General features: G+C 49.0%; 1 protein-coding gene across 1 annotated transcript in view; it reads right to left on the minus strand.

Annotated features, from left to right (window-relative positions):
- UPF1 (UPF1 RNA helicase and ATPase) overlaps positions 1 to 20,712 on the minus strand; it is a 477,022-nt gene that overhangs the window by 92,885 nt on the left and 363,425 nt on the right. Inside the window, exon 19 of the mRNA XM_063955016.1 lies at positions 1,848 to 2,022. Within this exon, the coding sequence (XP_063811086.1) occupies positions 1,848 to 2,022 (175 nt within the window). The remainder of the gene's footprint in view (positions 1 to 1,847; positions 2,023 to 20,712) is intronic.

Below are 20,712 nucleotides of genomic sequence, written 5' to 3' on the forward strand. Positions count from 1 at the left end.
AGATATAACAAACACAGTAAGCACTGGGTGTATATCACAGGGTGTTTGTACCACACAACCCTGAAGGTATGCACTCTCTTAACTAACACAGTCCCAGTGACAGGTAGAATACTCAAGTGTCCTGTAGGAAGCACAGCACTGGCAGTCAGGCAGTTCCACAGAAGTGGATTTGCCCCAGCAATCCCAGGAACAGCACGGCTAAAGCTGAAATGAGCGCTGACCAGGAGTGAAGGAGAAGGTAGCTCCATGGCGGGAACATTGTACAAATGGCGCCCTGGGGCTGGGGGGAGGGGCCTCAGGTCCGACCTGCTTTCCCTGCTGGCATCCCCACCGGGTGTGCGGGCAGAATATAAAACGGGGGAGTTAAACTAAATCACCCTGACCTGTGCCCTGAATAACACCCTGGTGGCTAGTGGAGCAAGCTGCCCAGTAATCAGTGCGCGCTGGATCGCAGTAAAGTGCGGCACAGGAGCCCCTAACCTCCCCCTTTGTCTGCAGCCCGCGATCCCGGAGACAGCGGCGTGTGTGTGACTCACAGTTAAGAAGAAGCCGCCTCCGTCTCCGCTGCAGTGACCCGGCAAATCCGGTGCGGGAGTATACAGCGCCGCTGGGGGTGATGGAGCTGCACGCTGAAAAGTCTCTAAGACTTTACCAGCAGCAGCCCTTGAAGTCTTCAAACAGAATCCACTGTTCAGTCTAAGTATAATTACTTTGAAAAACGCTGCTTAAGGCAGCCACCTGTAAAGTGCCTGCATACTGCAAGGCACCAACTTACAAACTGAGCTCCCTGGCATGGAGACGGGGTTATAGAGGAGGCGGCGTTGTGCATCTTGGGAACAGTCAAAAGCTTAGAGCCTGTTGGTGCCTCGGATCAAGATCCTACTCTACACCCCCGATGTTATTCCTTACGGAGCCAAGTGTACCCAGCAGCAAAAACAGCGTTGCATGAGGGACACAACCTTCTTTCCCAGACATTCTGATTTAGTAAAAACACAGAGTTCAGTGAAATAACACAGTTCAATGAAAACACAGGAGAGTGAAATAACACAGTAAACCCCAGACAGCCGGAATAGAGTGACACAGAGAGGAATGAGACCAGCACACAATTACCTCAGTCAAAGCAGTGCTCTGCTGGGTACAATTCCAGAGCCTTAGAAAGGCAAAATTTGTAAAATAGCCTAAATGCTCCCCCTTCTCTATAAAACCCCCTGGTACCAGACCAATTGGTGATTCAGTAGATTTTGTGGAGGAGCAGCGCTTGCACGTAGCCTGGGAGTCAGCAGCAGGAGGAACTGGCACCGTACAGCCACTGGTCCCACTCCCCGGGAAGCCCCGCCCCCTCACTGGCGCGCAGAGAAATTTTATGTTGGTTTGTTATTTTCAGGCAGCACTGGCTGACACTTGCTGCCTGCATCGTGGGACTTGGGGGGGGGGGGGGTGTGACAGGGGACGGACCGAACCAACCCAACCTCCTATAGGGTTAATGGGTCGTATCCCCGCTGACAGGACAATAAGCTCCTGAGGTGCTGTTTCACATGCCCCCAGGGTGTGCGCACACGCCGGCAGCATGCCGCCAACTCGAACAGATGCCGAAGGTGCGGTGAGTACAGACACCGGGGTCCCGGTTAGCAGGTCCCTGGTGAAAATGGCAGCATGCAGTGCACCTGGCTGTGGGCTGAGGTGCCCGCTGAGACACCCACACTTGCGCTGACATAAAGGAGTTTTTAAACTCCTTTTTACACTGATTAAAGCCTGTATAAACAGAGGGTTTATACAGGCTTTAATCAGTGTAAATATACTGTATGCATGCTATATAAATAACTATTAATAAATAAATAAATACTTACAGGATTAATAGTGTTTACAAGTTTCCGAGGTTTGCTGAACTGCATTAAACTTTCTCGGAGATTGTTGAGTGGTCCCTCCACAAGAACTTTCTGTTCCTTGTAGTAATTTAGTAGGTGATTCCACAGGGGTTGCTTTGAAAGTGCTTTTGGGTTGCCCACAATAATAACACCATATCTATAAAGGAGAAGTGTTATGCAGAGATGGGTTCAATAAAACAGAAACATACATTGTTAAATAGGTCATAAAAAAAAAAAAAATTCTAAAAAAAATTAAAAAATAAATAAGGTAAATTGGGGAACTCTGGAGTACTTCGGCCTTAGAGGGTCAGGGAGCAGCAGGTTACATTTTTACACTAAAGGGATATTTCAATTTAAAGCAAGCTACAGAAGGAGACGCACAGGATCTTACAGGTAACAAATATAGGTAACAAATATAATATATACAGTGTTATATATATTATAACACAGGTGAAACTCAGAAAAAATAAGAATTTACTTACCGATAATTCTATTTCTCATAGTCCGTAGTGGATGCTGGGGACTCCGAAAGGACCATGGGGAATAGCGGCTCCGCAGGAGACTGGGCACAAAAGTAAAAAGCTTTAGGACTACCTGGTGTGCACTGGCTCCTCCCCCTATGACCCTCCTCCAAGCCTCAGTTAGGATACTGTGCCCGGACGAGCGTACACAATAAGGAAGGATTTTGAATCCCGGGTAAGACTCTTACCAGCCACACCAATCACACCGTACAACTTGTGATCTGAACCCAGTTAACAGCATGATAACAGAAGGAGCCTCTGAAAAGATAGCTCACAACAACAATAACCCGATTTTTGTAACAATAACTAAGTACAAGTAATGCAGACAATCCGCACTTGGGATGGGCGCCCAGCATCCACTACGGACTATGAGAAATAGAATTATCGGTAAGTAAATTCTTATTTTCTCTAACGTCCTAGTGGATGCTGGGGACTCCGAAAGGACCATGGGGATTATACCAAAGCTCCCAAACGGGCGGGAGAGTGCGGATGACTCTGCAGCACCGAATGAGAGAACTCCAGGTCCTCCTCAGCCAGGGTATCAAATTTGTAGAATTTAGCAAACGTGTTTGCCCCTGACCAAGTAGCTGCTCGGCAAAGTTGTAAAGCCGAGACCCCTCGGGCAGCCGCCCAAGATGAGCCCACTTTCCTTGTGGAATGGGCTTTTACATATTTTGGCTGTGGCAGGCCTGCCACAGAATGTGCAAGCTGAATTGTACTACAAATCCAACGAGCAATAGTCTGCTTAGAAGCAGGAGCACCCAGCTTGTTGGGTGCATACAGGATAAACAGCGAGTCAGATTTTCTGACTCCAGCCGTCCTGGAAACATATTTTCAGGGCCCTGAGTACGTCCAGTAACTTGGAATCCTCCAAGTCCCTAGTAGCCGTAGGCACCACAATAGGCTGGTTTAAGTGAAATGCTGAAACCACCTTAGGGAGAAATTGAGGACGAGTCCTCAATTCTGCCCTGTCCGTATGAAAAATTAGGTAAGGGCTTTTATAGGATAAAGCCGCCAATTCTAAAACACGCCTGGCTGAAGCCAGGGCTAACAGCATTACCACTTTCCATGTGAGATATTTTAAGTCCACAGTGGTGAGTGGTTCAAACCAATGTGATTTTAGGAACCCCAAAACTACATTGAGATCCCAAGGTGCCACTGGAGGCACAAAAGGAGGCTGTATATGCAGTACTCCCTTGACAAACGTCTGAACTTCAGGAACAGAAGCTAGTTCTTTTTGGAAGAATATTGACAGGGCCGAAATTTGAACCTTAATGGACCCTAATTTTAGGCCCATAGACAGTCCTGTTTGCAGGAAATGCAGGAATCGACCCAGTTGAAATTCCTCTGTAGGGGCCTTCCTGGCCTCGAACCACGCAACATATTTTCGCCAAATACGGTGATAATGTTGTACGGTCACATCCTTCCTGGCTTTGATCAGGGTAGGGATGACTTCATCCGGAATGCCTTTTTCCTTTAGGATCCGGCGTTCAACCGCCATGCCGTCAAACGCAGCCGCGGTAAGTCTTGGAACAGACATGGTCCCTGCTGGAGCAGGTCCTTTCTTAGAGGTAGAGGCCACGGGTCTTCCGTGAGCATCTCTTGAATTTCCGGGTACCAAGTCCTTCTTGGCCAATCCGGAGCCACGAGTATAGTCTTTACTCCTCTCCTTCTTATGATTCTCAGTACTTTTGGTATGAGAGGAAGAGGAGGGAACATATACACTGACTGGTACACCCACGGTGTTACCAGAGCGTCCACAGCTATTGCCTGAGGGTCCCTTGACCTGGCGCAATATCTGTCCAGTTTTTTGTTGAGGCGGGACGCCATCATGTCCACCTTTGGTTTTTCCCAACGGTTCACAATCATGTGGAAGACTTCTGGGTGAAGTCCCCACTCCCCCGGGTGAAGATCGTGTCTGCTGAGGAAGTCTGCTTCCCAGTTGTCCACTCCCAGAATGAACACTGCTGACAGTGCTATCACATGATTTTCCGCCCAGCGAAGAATCCTTGCCACTTCCGTCATTGCCCTCCTGCTTCTTGTGCCGCCCTGTCTGTTTACGTGGGCGACTGCCGTGATGTTGTCCGACTGGATCAACACCGGCTGACCCTGAAGCAGAGGTCTTGCCTGACTTAGGGCATTGTAAATGGCCCTGAGTTCCAGGATATTTATGTGAAGTGACGTTTCCATGCTTGACCACAAGCCCTGGAAATTTCTTCCCTGTGTGACTGCTCCCCAGCCCCTCAGGCTGGCATCCGTGGTCACCAGGACCCAATCCTGAATGCCGAATCTGTGGCCCTCTAGGAGATGAGCACTCTGTAACCACCACAGGAGAGACACCCTTATCCTTGGAGACAGGGTTATCCGCTGATGCATTTGAAGATGCGATCCGGACCATTTGTCCAGCAGATCCCACTGAAAAGTTCTTGCGTGGAATCTGCCGAATGGAATCGCTTCGTAAGAAGCCACCATCTTTCCCAGGACCCTTGTGCATTGATGTACTGACACTTGGCCTGGTCTTAGGAGGTTCCTGACTAGGTCGGATAACTCCCTGGCTTTCTCTTCCGGGAGAAACACCTTTTTCTGTACTGTGTCCAGAATCATTCCTAGGAACAGCAGACGTATCGTCGGAATCAGCTGCGATTTTGGAATATTTAGAATCCATCCGTGCTGTCGTAGTACTACTTGAGACAGTGCTACTCCGACCTCTAACTGTTCTCTGGACCTTGCCCTTATCAGGAGATCGTCCAAGTAAGGGATAATTAAGACGCCTTTTCTTCGAAGAAGAATCATCATTTCGGCCATTACCTTGGTAAAGACCCGGGGTGCCGTGGACAATCCAAACGGCAGCGTCTGAAACTGATAGTGACAGTTCTGTACCACAAACCTGAGGTACCCTTGGTGAGAAGGGCAAATTGGGACATGGAGGTAAGCATCCTTGATGTCCAGAGACACCATATAGTCCCCTTCTTCCAGGTTCGCTATCACTGCTCTGAGCGACTCCATCTTGAACTTGAACCTTTTTATGTAAGTGTTCAAGGATTTCAGATTTAAAATGGGTCTCACCGAGCCATCCGGCTTCGGTACCACAAACAGCGTGGAATAATACCCCTTTCCCTGTTGTAGGAGGGGTACCTTGATTATCACTTGCTGGGAATACAGCTTGTGAATGGCTTCCAATACCGCCTCCCTGTCGGGGTAAGACGTTGGTAAAGCAGACTTCAGGAACCGGCGAGGGGGAGACGTCTCGAATTCCAATTTCTACCCCTGAGATACTACCTGCAGGATCCAGGGGTCCACTTGCGAGTGAGCCCACTGCGCGCTGAAATTCTTGAGACGGGCCCCCACCGTCTTGTGTAGTGCAGGACAGCAGGGGAGAGTCAGGGAGCCTTCCTCAAACGGAGCTGTGAGGAAAAAATGGCGCCAGTGTGCTGAGGAGATAGGCTCCGCCCCCTTCACGGCGGCCTTTCTCCCGCTTTTTAATGGAAAAATTGGCAGGGGTTAAATGCATCCATATAGCCCAGGAGCTATATGTGATGTATTTTTTGCCAAAAAAAGGTTTTTTATTGCGTCTCAGGGCGCCCCCCCCCAGCGCCCTGCATCCTCAGTGACCGGAGTGTGAAGTGTGCTGAGAGCAATGGCGCACAGCTGCGGTGCTGTGCGCTACCTTATTGAAGACAGGACGTCTTCTGCCGCCGATTTTCCGGACCTCTTCACTCTTCTGGCTCTGTAAGGGGGCCGGCGGCGCGGCTCCGGGACCCATCCATGGCTGGGCCTGTGATCGTCCCTCTGGAGCTAATGTCCAGTAGCCTAAGAAGCCCAATCCACTCTGCACGCAGGTGAGTTCGCTTCTTCTCCCCTTAGTCCCTCGGTGCAGTGAGCCTGTTGCCAGCAGGTCTCACTGAAAATAAAAAACCTACTTTAAACTTTTACACTAAGCAGCTCAGGAGAGCCCCTTAGCCTGCACCAGTCTCGTTCGGGCACAAAAATCTAACTGAGGCTTGGAGGAGGGTCATAGGGGGAGGAGCCAGTGCACACCAGGTAGTCCTAAAGCTTTTTACTTTTGTGCCCAGTCTCCTGCGGAGCCGCTATTCCCCATGGTCCTTTCGGAGTCCCCAGCATCCACTAGGACGTTAGAGAAACAGGATTTTAATTAACTACTGGTAAATCCTTTTCTCGTAGTCCATAAGGGATATTGGGGAGACGTAGTACAATGGGGTATAGACGGGGTCCAAAGGAGCCGGTGCACTTTAAATTTCTTCAGTGAGTGTGCTGGCTCCTCCCCTCTAAGACCCCTCAAACAGTAAAACAATGCCAGAAGGAGAAAGGACATATATGAGAGAAGGAACACGACAACAAAGAGTTGTGAGATTTAACACAAGCACACCACGAACATATAACAACCAGCAACTGGTAACAATAACAGCAACAACTGAACAGGTAACCACATAACAGAGATCCTGCAGAAAAGTCAAAGCACAGAGGCGGGCGCCCAATATCACTTATGGACTACGAGAAAAGGATTTACCGGTAGGTAATTAAAATCCTATTTTCTCTAGCACCCATAAGGGATATTGGGGAGACTTAGTACGATAGGAAGGACGTCCCAAAGCTTCCAGAACGGGCGGGAATGTGTGGAGACTGCTGCAGCACCACCTGCCCAAACTGGGTATCCTTGTTGGCCAGAGTATCAAACTTAAGGAACTTCACAAAGGTGTTCTTCCCTGACCAGGTAGCAGCTCGGCATAGTTGCAAGGCTGAGACTCCACGGGCAGCCGCCCAGGAGGAGCCCACAGATCTTGTAGAGTGGGCTTTCAGAGACTTAGGAACAGATAAGGCTGCAGACACATAGGCCTGCTGGATTGTAAGACTAAGCCAACGAGCTATGGACTACTTCGAAGCAGGACAACCCTTTGTCTGAGCATCATAGAGCACGAACAAAGAATCCGTCTTTCTGATCCGAGCCGTCCGCTTGACATAGATGTTCAAGGCTCGCATCGCATCTAATGCCTCCGGAAGAGCAGAAGTGTCAGAACAGGATGGAACCACAATAGGATGATTCAGGTGAAATGCAGAGACAACCTTCAGCAGGAACTGCTGTCTAGTCCTGAGCTCCACTCTGTCCTCGTAAAAGACAAAGCATGGACTTTTACACAATAAGGCCCCCAATTCCGAGACACACTTAGCAGAAGCCAGAGCCAGTAACATCACTGTCTTCAACGTGAGATGATTGTCTTCTACTGTCATCAGAGGCTCAAACCAGGAGGACTGTATAAATTCCAACACCACATTCAAATCCCAGAGCGCCGTAGGTGGCACAAAAGGAGGCTGTATGTGGAGCACCCCTTGCAAGAAGGTCTTGGCAACAATGCCAATTTCTTCTGGAAGAAGATGGAGAGAGCTGAAAACTGGACCTTAATGGAACCCAGACGCAAGCCCTTATCCACACCAGGCTGCAGGAAACGTAAGAAACGTCCCAAGTAGAAATCTGCAGGTAGATACGTGCGTTCCTCGCACCAAGAGACATCTTCTCCAGATAGGATGATCGTATTTTGACGCCACAGCTTTCCTGGCCTGAAACATGGTAGCAATAAGCTTTTTGGAAAGGCCCTTGTGAGCTAGAAAGTTCCGCATATCCATCATGCCGTCAAACGAAGTCGCCGTAAGTCTGGGTAGAAGAATGGTCCTTGTTGAAGAAGATCGCTTCTTAGCGGTAGAGGCAGGGCAGGCGACAGAAGGTCAAAGGGGACACCTGTACTGGGCCCCAAGGATATGCCACTTAGTGCCTGGCAGGAATATGAGCCATTTTGTCCAAATAGGGCAGCAGGCTATAGGCGGTGTGTGAGCAGCCTCAGAGTGACAGGAGCCTCTCATACACAGTCACTGTGCGGCACGAGTGTGCGCCTACTCATGGTAGCAGTGCTGTTGGCTGGGATTCTGGTGTAACGCGCTGGCCTCTTCTGGTGTGGTGTGAGGGCCACATGGAGCCTGCTGTGTGGTGTTCAGGTCTGGATATTGGGGAGTACAGTGCAGGCGAGTCTCTCCCCAGGTTAAGAGTGGATTGGTGAGGGGATACAGGGCTTTGGCATGGGGTGAGGTAGCTGGGAATGCAGCATGGAGTCACTGGGGAGAAACAGACTGTGGAGTGTTTGGGAGGAAGGAGAGCGGGAGATAGACTGGTGTGTGTGAAGGAGTAAGGAGAGTTATACACATTTATATATGTGTATATATATGTATGTAAATAAATCTATCTCTATATATATCTATCTCTCTATATATATATCTATCTCTCTATATATATATCTATCTCTCTATATATATCTATCTCTCTATATATATCTATCTCTCTATATATATCTAGCTCTCTATATATCTCTCTCTCTCTCTCTATATATATATATATATATATATATATATATCTCTCTCTCTCTCTCTCTCTCTCTCTCTCTCTCTCTCTCTATATATATATATATATATATATATATATATATATATATATATATACATACATACACACACACATCTATATCTATATCTGTATCTCTCTCTATATATATATATATATAACGAGATTTATGGTAAGAACTTACCGTTGTTAAATCTCTTTCTGCGAGGTACACTGGGCTCCACAAGGATTCACATCGGGGTGTAGAGTAGGATCTTGATCCGAGGCACCAACAGGCTCAAAGCTTTTGACTGTTCCCAAGATGCACAGCGCTACCTCCTCTATAACCCCGCCTCCATGCACAGGAAGCTCAGTTTTGTTAACCAGCCCAACGCAGTAGCAGGTATCCTTGACGACAACCGCTCGTAGCCAAGTACACCACACACTCACCACAGAAGAGAATGTCAGCGGCTATGCAAATACCAACCCAAAGAAGCTAAGTACGTCAGGGTGACCGCCTTGTGGAGCCCAGTGTACCTCACAGAAAGAAATTTAACAAAGGTAAGTTCTTACCATAAATCTTGTTTTCTGCTGCAGGGTACACTGGGCTCCACAAGGATTTATATCGGGGATGTCCCAAAGCAGTTCCTTATGGGAGGGGACGCACTGTAGCGGGCACAAGAACCCGTCGTCCAAAGGAAGCATCCTGGGAAGCAGCTGTATCAAAGGCATAGAAGCTTATAAATGTGTTCCCTGAAGACCACGTTGCTGCCTTAGACAATTGTTCAAGGGTCGCACCGCGGTGGGCCACCCAAGAAGGTCCAACCGACCGAGTAGAATGGGCTATAATGGTAGCAGGAACCGCACGACCAGCCTGTACATAAGCATGTGCAATCACCATTCTAATCCATCTGGACAAAGTCTGCTTGGAAACAGGCCAGCCACGTTTGTGAAAACCAAACAATACAAAAAGAGAATCAAATTTCCTAATGGAGGAAGTTCTCTTCACAAAGATACGGAGAGCCCGTACCACATCCAAAGACCGCTCTCTGGAAGACAACTCAGGAGAATTAAAGGCCGGAACCACAATCTCCTGGTTAAGGTGGAAGGAAGACACCACCTTAGGTAAATAACCAAGCCGCGTTCTAACAACCGCCCGGTCACGGTGAAAATTCAAATAGGGAGACTTACAGGATAAGGCACCCAAGTCCGAGAGCCTTCTAGATGAAGCAATCGCCGGTAAGAATAGGACCTTAAGGGAAAGCCACTTAAGGTCAGCAGAGGCAAGAGGCTCAAACGGAGACTTTTGTAAGGCTTCCAGAACCACCGACAAGTCCCAGGTGGCACGTAAGGAGGCTGAATCCGCAACACACCCTCAGTGAATGTATGCACATCAGGTAGGGTAGCAATTTTTCTCTGAAACAAAACCGACAACGCAGAGATGTGAACCTTGAGGGAGGCCAGACGCAGGCCTAAGTCCAGGCCCTGTTGTAGAAAGGCCAATAGTTTGGCCGTACTAAACTTGAAAACGTCATGATTGTGAGACGCACACCAAGTAAAGTAAGCATTCCAGACCCTATGGTAGATCAGAGCAGAAGCCGGTTTCCTCCTTCTTGCTTGAACTTCATTATTACTCTGGGCAGGAGTGACACCGGAGGGAACACATACGGTAGCTGAAAGTTCCATGGAATTGCCAGAGCGTCCACAAACGCAGCTTGAGGACCCTTGTCCTTGCTCTGAAGACCGGAACCTTGTGATTGTGTCGAGACGCCATCAGATCCACATCTGGAAGACCCCACGTGTCCACGAGAAGTTGAAAGACTTCCAGATGGAGGCTCCACTCTCCGGCGTGTACGTCCTGACGAATGAGATAATCCGCTTCCCAGTTCAGGACGCATGGAATGAACACTGCGGATATGGCCGGCAGATGGCGCTCCGCCCACTGAAGAATACGTGATACTTCCCTCATTGCCATGCGACTTCGAGTCCAGCCTTGATGATTTATGTATGCCACCGTGGTGGCGTTGTCCGACTGTACTTGAACAGGTCTGTTCTGTATTAGATGCAGGGCCATTGTCAACGCATTGAACTCTGCCCGCAGTTCCAGAATATTGATCGGGAACAGAGACTCCTACTTGGTCCACCGACCCTGAAGAGAGTGTTGTTCCAACACCGCGCCCCAACCTCTCAGACTGGCATCCGTCGTCAGAAGGACCCAGTTGGATATCCAGAAGGGACGGCCCCTGCTCAATCGTTGGTCCTGGAGCCACCAGCTCAGTGACAGGCGGACCTCCGGAGACAAGGAGATTAAGTGAGATCTGATCCGGTGAGGCAGGCCGTCCCACTTGGTCAGAATCAACTTCAGCAGAGGGCAAGAGTGGAACTGAGCACACTCCATGTCGATAGCAGACACCACCATGAGACCCAGCACTTGCATTGCCAAATGTATTGACACTTGCGGATGAGATAGGAAGCATCGAATCCTGTCCTGAAGCTTCAGGACTTTCTCCTGAGACAGGAACAACCGTTGGTTGTGAGTGTCCAAAAACGCTCCCAGATGTAACATGCTCCAAGCAGGAAACAGGGAGCATTTCTTCCAGTTGATCAGCCACCCGTGGGCTTTCATGCACTGGACCGTCAGAACGAGATGACACAGGAGAAGTTCTGGGGAATTTGCCAGGATCAACAAATCGTCCAAGTACGGTAGGATCCTGACCCCTTGACGGCTACAAGTGTAGCAGTCATGACCGCCATAACTTTGGTGAAAACTCGGGGAGCCGTTGTCAAACCAAAGGGTAACGCCCAAAATTGGTAATGAAGGTTGCCCTCTACAAACCTCAGGTACTGCTGATGAGATACCGCAATAGGAATACAGTATGTAGGCATCCTGTATGTCCAGGGAGACCATATAGTCCCCAGGCTCCATGGCCAGAACAACAGAGCGCAGCGTTTCCATACGAAACTTGGAGATCCGCACATGCTTGTTCAAGGACTTCAGATTGAGAATGGGCTGCGAGAACCCGTTCGGTTTCGGGACTAGAAACAGCGGTGAAAAGTATCCCTTGCCTCTCTGAGCCAGAGGCACCTGTACTACCACTCCTGTGGTGAGGAGAGAATGTACCACCGAGTGCAACGTGTTTTCTTTTGTTAGATCTGTCAGGCAAAATCGCTGCGGGGGACGATTCTTGAAAGGTATGGTGTAACCTCGAGCGACGAATTCCTTCGCCCAGGTATCTGAAGAGGTCTTCAGCCATTCCTGGGTAAAACCTAGAAATTGGCCCGCCACCCTGGGATCCCCCAGAGGGAGGCCCGCCCCGTCATGCGGCAGGCTTGTCAGATTTGGAAGCTGGCTGACGGGCAGCCCAGGCACGCTTCGGTCTGGGCTTGGCAGGTCTGGAACCACGAGCTTGCTTTGGGTACGCCTGACCTTTTGCTTTTCCTGGAGGACGAAAAGGCAGAGGAAAAGTACTTTTAACCGTCTGCGCTGAAGGAGCCGTACTAGGTAGGCAAGCTGTTTTAGCAGTAGCCAGATCAGCCACGGTCTTCTCCCTTGAAAGGAAGCACCTCTAGGGTTTTCTTGGAATCCATATCCACCGACCAGGATTTCCACCAAAGGATATGTCTGGCCAAGCGGACGTAGTAGCAGCCTTGGCCGCGAGCACCCTGGCATCGGAGGCCGCCTCCTTAAGGTACAGAGAAGCCGCGGTAATATATGAGAGACACTGTCGAGCATGCTCGGATGCGTTGGAAGGCAGTTCCGCATCAAGTTCTTGAGCCCACGCCTCAACAGCTTTAGCAGCGCAAGTTGCTGCAATTGTTGGCCTATGCACAGCCCCCGTTAGGATATAAATCGCTTTTAAACAGCCCTCCACACGTCGATCCGTTGGTTCCTTCAGAGAGGTGACGGTAGTTACTGGCAGAGCAGAGGAAACAACCATACGTGCCACATGAGAATCTACAGGCGGAGGGGTTTCCCAATTATTCCAGACCTCCGCAGAGAGGATAGCGAGCCAACAGTCTCTTATTCGGTGTGAAATTTGTCCCCGGATATTCCCATGATTCCTGACGTATGTCAACCAGGTGTTCAGAATAAGGTAAAACTTGTTTAACCACCTTCTTACGTTTAAACCTATCTCAGGCTCAGGATCATCAGACACCTGAAGAATGAGCCTGATTGCCTTAATCAAATCCTGGACATCCACCAATGACTTCCCTTCCCCATCAGAAACATCTGTGTCAGTGTCTGTGGGGTCAGTATATGCACCGTCCTCGTCAGAGGGCGCGTCTGGAATAGAAGTGGATTGGGAGGAGGTAATGGCCCGTTTAGAAGACGACTTAGTCTTAGGCGGCCGAGAGTGACTCTTCGATTTAGTCATAGATCGGTTCAAATGCTGTAACTGAGTGCTGATCCGCCCATGGTGGGTTAACAGCAGGGACCAGAAACTGTTGCAGTGGCACAGGTGGTCCCAAAGGGGGCGTCAATTTAGTTACAAGCGTGTTTAACAATGTGGAAAATTTAGCCCAATGTGGGTCTTGTGATGCCCCAGGTGCTACCGACCCACTGGGGGGTAAGGAACACCCTGAACCTGAACTCTCAGATGCCATATTATCCTCCGTTACGTCCGCGGCCTCACAACCATGCAGTGTGGGAGAAGCCCCAGCGTCGTTGCCACGTGTAGCAGACATAACTGTGCACAATAATGGGCAACCTGGTACAAAGTGTAGCAGCACTATACCTATCAACAACGCTCAGTAAAGCTTGCCTATGATAGCACAGACCGGGAGTTCAAGACATATAGACTATATGGTGACTATAAATCACAAGTAAAAATACACTGCCAGTATATCTTGTGATACAATCCTATATTAAACAGATAGAAATCCAGAAACACTTGGCCCCTTCAGGTATAGCAATATAGGAATAGCCCACTGAGTAAAATAGCCTTTAATAAGGCAACCACACAGCAGCTACATGCACACACACATATATCGTCACAAGCGTACCATGCAGAAATTATGTACCATAAAACTGCACTGGACTAGCAATACAAAGTAATACTCAGTGTGGCTATATGTGTTAACAATAGATATATCAAAGCAAAGTAAACACTGGATGTATATCACAGGGTGTTTGTACCACACAACTCTGAAGGTATGCACTCTTTCTTAACTAACACTGTACCAGTGACAGGTAGAATACTTAAGTGTCCTGTAAGAAGCACAGCATTGGCAATCAGGCGGTTCTACAGAGGAGGATTTGCCCCAGCAGTCCTAGAAACAGCTCAGCTCAATCTATGATGGTTGCTGGTCAGGAGTGAGGGAGAGTTATGCAGCTCCAGGGCGGAAACATTGCTGAAATGGTGCCGTGGGGCTGGGGGGGAGGGGGTGCCTCAGGTCCGACCTGCACCCCCTACTGGCATCCCCACCGGGAACTGCGGGCGGTGAAAACGGGGTTAATATGAAGAAACCTCCCCCTGACCTGTGCCCATGAACATCCCTGGTGGCTAGTGGAGCGGCTGCCCAGTAATCAGTGTCCACGCGGCCCGCCTCCTACGGCCACGCTGGGTCACGGTAAAGTGCGGGCACAGAAGCCCCTTACCTCCCCCTTGTCTGCGACACCACGATCCGGAAGGGCGGCATGTGTGACTGACCTTTTAGAAGAAACAGGAGCATCCGCTGCAGTGACCCGGCAACCAGGGCGTGGGAGTATACAGCGCCGCTGGGGGTGACGGAGCTGCACGCAGGGAAGGCTACGAGACTATGCCTGCTGCAGCCCTGGTAGTATTCTGTACAAGAATCTTCTTCTTTTAAAATAAAGCTCTGAAAAGGCTGCCTGAGGCTTACTGCATGGCACCAACTTACAAACTGAGCTCCCTGTGCATGGAGGAGGGGTTATAGAGGATGCGGCGCTGAGCATCTTAGGAACAGTCAAGATCCTACTCTACACCCGATGTAAATCCTTGTGGAGCCCAGTGTACCCCGCAGCAGAAATAAATAAATAAATATATATATATATAATATATATATATATATAAAAAATAAAATACACAGCCTTGTAGTAACATGATTACTAAAGAGTAGTCCGTCTAAAAAGCATTTTTTCTTCAACTTGGAATGCCGATGTTCTCTCTAGTTAATATCCTTATTCCTCACTGAGGGCACCCCCCTATCACCAAACCTTTTAGCGACGAGTGCCGATTCTACACATCTTCTATATATGAAAAAAATTCTTTATTAACAGTTTCTTATATAGCGCAGCAAATTCCGTTGTACTTTAATATACTGTATATATAATAATCTGAGGGGGGCCCAGAGAAATCACTGTACCGGGCTCCAAGAAATCTGTTGCCGGCCTTGGGTAGAGACTAAGGTTATCAACGGACGTGTCCAGAAGATCCACGTACCACGCCTTCCGAGACAAATCCTGGGCAATCAGAAATGCCTGGACTCCCTGACTTCTGATTCTCTTGAGCACCCTTGGGATCAACGAAATCAGAGGAAACAGGTAAACCAGCCAGTAAGGCCAAGGCGACGTCAGTGCGTCTACTGCCCACTCGCTGGTTCAAGAGCAATACCAGTGAAGCTTCTTGTTGAGACGAGAAGCCATCATGTCTATCTGCGGGCAGCCCCACCAGTGGGTGATCTGCTGGAACACCTGAGGGTGGATTCCCCACTCTCCCGGGTGGAAGTCGTGACGACTGAGGAAGTCCGCTTCCCAGTTGTCCATTCCCGGAATGAAGATTGCTGACATTGCACTTGCGTTTCTTTCTACCCAGAGGAGTATCCTGGACACTTCTCGCATGCAGGCCCTGCTTTTTGTCCCTCCTCGTCGATTGATGTACACCACTGCAGTGGCATTGTCTGACTGTACCTGGATCGCGTCATCCCTGAGCAGAGGAGAGGCCTGAAGCAGAGCATTGTAGATCGCCCGAAGTTACAGAATGTTGATCGGAAGGAGAGCTTCGTGTGTTGACCACCTGCCCTGGAACTGCGCCCCCTGGGCGACAGCAACCCATCCTCGCAGACTCGCATCTGTCGTTAGGAGGGTCCAAACCTGAATCCCGACACTCCGGCCTTCCAGGAGATTGGAGGACTGCAGCCACCACAGGAGGGAAATCCTAACCTGAGGTGACAGCCGAATCATCCGGTGCATCTGTATGTGATCCGGACCACTTGCTCAGGAGATCCAATTGAAATGTTCTGGCATGGAACCTCCCATATTGGAACGCCTCGTTGGAGGCGACCATCTTCCCCAACAATCTGATGCAAAGATGAATGGATCCATGAGTAGGTTGGAGCACCATGCGGACTATCTCCTGAAGTGTTCTTGCCTTGTCCTCTTGAAGGAACACCTTCTGGGCCACCGTATCAAGCAACCTCCCAAGAACAGGAGCCTCTGAGTCTGTTCTATGCGGGACTTCTATAGATTGAAAATCCACCCATGGCGAGACAGAAGCTGTATGGTCGATATGGAGCAGTAAAAGCTCCATGGATCTTGCTTTTATCAGAAGATCGTCCAGGTAAGGGACAACATTGACCCCTGGATCCGGAGTTGGATCATCATCTCCGCCATCACCTTCGTGAATATCCTCGGAGCTGTGGACAGGCCAACGGGTAGTGCCTGGAACTGGTAGTGATCGTCCAGTAGGTCAAACCTCAGAAAAGCTGGTGAGGTGGTCAAATTGGAATATGAACGTAAACGTCATTGATATCCAGGGAAACCAGGAAATCCTGTTCTCCCAGGCCCGCAATCACTGCCCCATTTTGAACTTGAAAACCTTTAGGTATGGGTTTAAGGACTTTAGATTCAAAATGGGCTGTACCGAGACATTCTGCTTTGGAACCACAAACAGGTTGGAGTAATAACCCCTGCCTCATTGTGGTATTGGTACTGGAACAATGACGTGGGACTGGACCAACTTTCGGATGGCCTGGCGTAACGTAACCTGCGTCGTATCCTCCAAAGCTGGCAAGTTTGATTTGAAAATTTGTTGGAGAGGAGCACCGTCGAACTCCAGCTTGTAGCCCTGAGAAATAAGGTCCCTTACCCAGGTATCTTGGCAGGAGTTTCCCCAGATGCGGCTGAAGTGATGCAGTCGGGCTCCCACCTCGAGATCTCCTCATGCTGAGGACTTACTGGAAGCAGAACTGGTGGTTGCAGGTCTTTTTGACTTATCTCTGGCGTCTCTATTAGCATTGGAGGCACCTCTGGCCCTAGAACAAAATCTGTTAGACCGAAAGGACTGAACAGACGGCCCCAGGTAGGAACGCCTAGCCGGCGGGGCCCCAGGGGGGAGAAATGTGGATTTCCCAGCAGTGACTCTGGAAATCCACGTATCCAACTCAACCACAAAGAAACATTTACCCGAAAAGGGGAGAGATTCCACACTGCGCTTTGATTCTGTGTCCGCTATCCACTGACGCAACCACAAAGCCCTGCGCGCCGACAATGCCATGGCAGAAGTCTTAGCATTAATATTCCCAATCTCCTTGAGCGAGTTACACAGGACGTGTGTAGTGTCCTAAATGTGCTTGAGGAGAGTCACCAAAGTGACCAGAGGCATAGCCACTGAGAGGCCCTCCTGAATCTGATTTAGCCCACGTGGGAATTGCATGGGTCATTCAGCAACCTGCTATGACTGGCCTCTGCGATATACCTGCTGCAATATAAATAGATTTGAGAGTAGTCTATCTTTCTGTCCCCAGGATCCATCATGGTAAAGAAGCCTGGGGCAGGCAGCACCACCTTTTTGGACAGTCGAGAGACTGATACTTCAACCGCCGGGGGTTCTTCCCAGAATTTCCTACCTGCAGGAGCAAATGGTGAAGTACGCAAAAACTTTTTTGACACTTGGAATTTTTTGTCTGGATTATTCCGGCCAACATAAACACTGTAGGTCATCTAACTGCAGAATCTGAGAAAGTGACATTTGGCTTGCTTTGTATAAAGAAAAACGACTGCTGTGACCCAAGCGTCCTCTAGAGGGAGCTTTAACGCGTCCAGTATAGCCAGAATGAGGGGTTCAATACCCTGAGCAGAATCTGGATCCCCACTAATGGGATCTAAGTCCTCCCCATCCTACTGTATATCTTCATCTGAATTAGAGAGTATGGCAGCTAAACCACGTTTTTGTGGTCCTGCATGAGAGATGGAGGGCTGTGTAACATCTACCCTAGCAGCTAAATCTGCAACAGCCTGTTGTAGTAGCTGAGTCTTCTGTACATTAGCAGACAGTTGTGATGACATATCAGACATTATAGTTTTAAGAGCCCCTAGCCAGGAGGGCTCTGGACCCTCACCCCCAGCCCCTTCACTGAGTTGGCTGCATTGTTCACATGAAACAGTAGATTAGGGAGAGAATCTAGTGTGGCATACACTGCAGAGTTTGCGTTTACCCATGCTTACAGTAATAACATACACACAGACAGTAATACTGATCAAGCCTGCCCTCACTGTATGTGAGAGGAGACACACAGAGAGAGACACCAGCACACCCCTATCTGTACAGCCACAGTGAGGCTGGCAGCTAATTATATCACAGTGAAACACTAGTAAATTCTGTCCTGTAGAGGACCCAGATTGTGTACAATAGCGGCTCTGCCCCCATTGCGCTGTGTGTGCTGAGTGCTGCTGCAGTAAGCAGAGGAATGCGCCAAAATGCCCCTGGTCCCGCGGTGAGGTGAGGTAGCCCCCCCTCCCCCCCCCCCCCCCAATGGCGCCAGAGCTACAGCGTTTTTTATACCGACAATGTCTCCAAACATGATTAAAACCTTCGCACCAGTGCTAGTTTAAGCCATCCTGAGCCAGTTTACATTGGGGGGAGGGGGGCTCTAGTGGCCCCCCCCCCCACCCCAGGAGGGTCCCGTATGCAGCGCCCAGCCACACTTTGAACCGGGGGACCCCCTTAGTGGGGCCCCCGGTTTGTACTCACCACAGACATCACCTTCAGGCTAGTGTTAGGGGTGTGCGGCGTGCTGCAATTTCGACAGCCAAGGCTCTGCACCTCGCAAGGCCGGTGACCGTCACCACCCCTTAATTTCACACGGTGCAGGTATGCTGTTGCCCAAACAGCATACCTGCACCATGGGAAGTTAAGGGGTGGTGACTGTCACCAGCCTTGTGAGGTGCAGAGCCCAAACAGCATACCGTAAATAATAAAAGTTTAAAAGAAATTGAAGTTAATTCTCTGGAGCTGCAGAGATGTGCATCCTCTCCTGAGGGCACTTTTTTCTAAACCTGCATGTGGGAGAGGGCATAGAGGGGAGGAACCAGCACACCCAGTGAAGAAATTTAAAGTGCACCGGCTCCTCCCGTCTATACCCCATCGTACTAAGTCACCCCAATATTCCTTATGGATGCTAGAGAAATTAGAATATTGTGAAAAAGTTCATTAACTTTAGTAATTCAACTTAAAATGTGAAACTATTATTATATAGACTAATTACATGCAAAGTGAGAGATTAAAAGCCTTTATTTTGTTATAATTTTGAAGATTGTGGTTTACAGCTTAAGAAAACCCCAAATCCAAAATCTCAGAAAATTTGAATATTACATAAAATCAATAAAAAAAAGGATTTTAAATACAGAAATGTCGGCCCTCTGAAAAGTATAATCATGCATATGTACTGAGTATTTGGTTTGGGCCCCCTTTTCATGAATTACTGCCTCAATGCGGCGTGGCATGGATTCTATCAGCCTGTGGCACTGCGGAGGTGTTATGGAAGACCAGGATGCGTCAATAGCGGCCTTCTGCATTGGTCGGTCTCATGTTTCTCATCCAGGGGCGTAGGGAGGGTGGAGCGAGTGGAGCTTGAGCTTCAGGCGCCGCTGGGTACAGAAGACGCGGCTCTCTGTAACAGAGCCAAGATCCAGGATCTCGGGGTAGGAGGAGATGACTAGAAGTGAGGGAAGAGGTGGCCACCACCCTGCCTGCATGTTCAGTGTCACTGATTGCAGTGCAGACAGTCCAGTGCAGTGTGCTGTGTTATTAGGGAAGTGGGGAGGTTTGCAGACTTGTTAGAAGAACCTTCCTGGCTGTCAAGTATCTGCAGTCAGTGATGTGGAACATGCAGGCAGTGTGGTGGCCACCCCTTCCCTCAGTCCTTTTACTCCTACCCACGGAGCTCAATCACACAGAAGCTCCGCCCTTCAAGGCTAGAACGAGGAGCTGCTCTGCTGCTGGGTGATCTTCTGGTTACCGGCTGCCGGGCTCCCGGCGACCACCATACCGGTGAGATTTTGGATTTAGAGTTTACTTAAGCTGTAAGCCACAATCTTCAAAATTATAACAAACGAAGGCTTGAAATTTCTCACTTTGCATGTAATGAGTCTATATAATATATTAGTTTCACCTTTTAAATTGAATTACTGAAATGAATTAACTTTTGCATGATATTCTAATTTTCTGAGTTGTGTGTGTGTGTATATATATATATATATATACATACACACACACACACACACACACATACATACATACATACATACATACATACATACATACATATATGGAAAAAATCAGGAGAATGCGCCCATAGTGCAGATAAATTTATTTCACACAAATTAAAAACAGGACATTCCATGGATTATAAAAGACTCGTACCATAAAAGACCCACTCTTTGGGCCAGTTAAAACACATGAAACAATCCACCAGGCTATCCACCAAACCTGCTGCAGTCAAAGACCGGACCATGCACCGCGCCGGTAGAAGCCGAACTCGTCAGGTCACTCACAGTGAAGCAGCCGGGATGTGTGAGCCGGGTGGGAGAAGACGCACGTCTGGCAAGCCCCGCCTCTACGCGTTTCGTAGTTACTTCGTTACTTTGGTGGATAGCCTGGTGGATTGTTTCATGTGTTTTAACTAGCCCAAAGAGTGGGTCTTTTATGGTACGAGTCTTTTATAATCCATGGAATGTCCTGTTTTTAATTTATGTGTGAAA

This window comes from Pseudophryne corroboree, chromosome 1 (assembly GCF_028390025.1).
Source record: "Pseudophryne corroboree isolate aPseCor3 chromosome 1, aPseCor3.hap2, whole genome shotgun sequence".
In the NCBI taxonomy this organism is placed as follows: domain Eukaryota; kingdom Metazoa; phylum Chordata; class Amphibia; order Anura; family Myobatrachidae; genus Pseudophryne; species Pseudophryne corroboree.